The 1,703-nt window shown below is 31.8% G+C and overlaps 1 protein-coding gene across 1 annotated transcript in view; it reads right to left on the reverse strand.

The window, feature by feature from the left end:
- Positions 1–116: 116 nt before the first annotated feature.
- Positions 117–1,703, reverse strand: part of LOC103213565 (magnesium transporter protein 1) — a gene marked incomplete at both ends in the record, with an annotated part of 3,533 nt that continues 1,946 nt past the window's right edge. The window contains 3 exons of the mRNA XM_007959309.2: positions 117–213; positions 803–892; positions 1,530–1,670. Of these exons, the coding sequence (XP_007957500.2) occupies positions 117–213; positions 803–892; positions 1,530–1,670 (328 nt within the window). The remainder of the gene's footprint in view (positions 214–802; positions 893–1,529; positions 1,671–1,703) is intronic.

The following is a 1,703-nucleotide window of genomic DNA, read 5'->3' on the forward strand; positions in this document are numbered from 1 at the left end:
AATAATATAATAATATAATAATAATTTCAAAAGGATATTATGACCTGCATTAGTAAGATAGGAGACCTAAACAAATGGTATAGAGAGAATATTAGAATATGAGAAAATAGACATACTATAATGTAGCACAAGGATTATAAAGAGGATACTAAACAGAAGAACAATGTGTGTCTCAGCTACAAATTGGGCTTGGCTGCTTCCATGGATATAATTCTGGGGGGAAAAAAAGACAAAATAGAATCTTTAAATATATATTAAATTTTGGCATCCTATCACTAAAACGGGATATTTTTAAGTCCTATAAAAATATTAATTCACCTAATGTATGTAAGGATGTAGCATACTTTAGGTCTGTGGCATTCATCAGTAAATAAGTTAACTATAAAGCTATTTCTGTATTATTTGTATGTTCACTATATTTACTATATTTAATAACAGAATAACTGAATAATTTAAGTACAGAAGAGCATGAGATACAATAATATAGATCCCATTAAGACAGGGACCATGTTTTTCTTATCTACCACTCTTATCAAGCACTTGACCGATTATTCTATTTAGATGAATGCAGATTTTCATTCTTAGCCAGCTCAGTCAAAAGAATTCACTAAACAGGATAAGAAACTTCCTACTTTTAAGAGCACAACATAGTGTTTTCAGCAACTAAAATGTGAAAACAATCAAGAGATCCAAAGTAAAAAATAAATCTAGTTCCTCCACATGCTGGCACTGTTCTCACAGGGTAATAATCATTAAGCTTAACTCTGGTATACAACAGAAAGAAATCCCAGCCTTTCCTTACCACATGTCCTGTGTGGGGATTCTTATGAGCATATGGTGGTCCTCGTATATGGTTCCACATTTGACCAGATGTCATAGCAAGCACAAAACACTAGGAAACAAAAAATAATGAAACATTCATATAACATGGTTCAGATGTTCCCATTTTGATTACATTGTTGTTGTTGATGCTGTTAGGTGCCATCGAGTCCATTCCCTATGTACAAGAGATTAGATTAGATAAATTGGTACAAAAGTACATCTGTTTAATATGTGCTGAAGAACATTATTTTCAGGTAAGTGATGCTTTCCTTTATTCTTTCTTTTTTTGGTGATGCCTTTCTTAAGGCTTATGTTTTACCACAAGGATCACAAGAATCACAATTCAATAATATTTACTTCAGAAAGAAAACATCACATTAAAATTATAAATAAGCTGACACAAATTTCAAAATTGAATATCGAAAATACCCTTTACAAGACTATTTTTTAAAAAACTGCAGGTTTTCATGGAGTTGATAGCCTTTCATTTAGATTGAATAAAACTGGGTATAACCAGATCCTCTTAGCTTTCGCCATCACAAGATAACAGAAGAAATAAACCGATTTTAAGGCAGAAAATAAATATATGTGAATGCCTTTCCCTCAGGTAAGAAACAAACAAAATGGTACTTTTCATATAAATGAAAACTTACCTGAAAATACAGTATTAAGAATTTAACTCAATTTTTCTTCTAAAACTCACTCACCAAAGCTGCAAAAGCCCATCCAGTTTTGTTAAAGAGAAATTCCATATTGCTTCTTCGAAGATATACAAGTCCACCAATAACAGCCAAAAGCAATCCCAACATAAGGGGACCAGCATAATTTGGGGGCCGAATTACTCTAATCTAAGTGAAAAGAAGAGAAAAATATTTTAAAGT

Source organism: Orycteropus afer, unplaced genomic scaffold, assembly GCF_000298275.1.
Source record: "Orycteropus afer afer isolate SDZICR_OR568_19922 unplaced genomic scaffold, OryAfe1.0 scaffold08196, whole genome shotgun sequence".
Taxonomy (NCBI): domain Eukaryota; kingdom Metazoa; phylum Chordata; class Mammalia; order Tubulidentata; family Orycteropodidae; genus Orycteropus; species Orycteropus afer.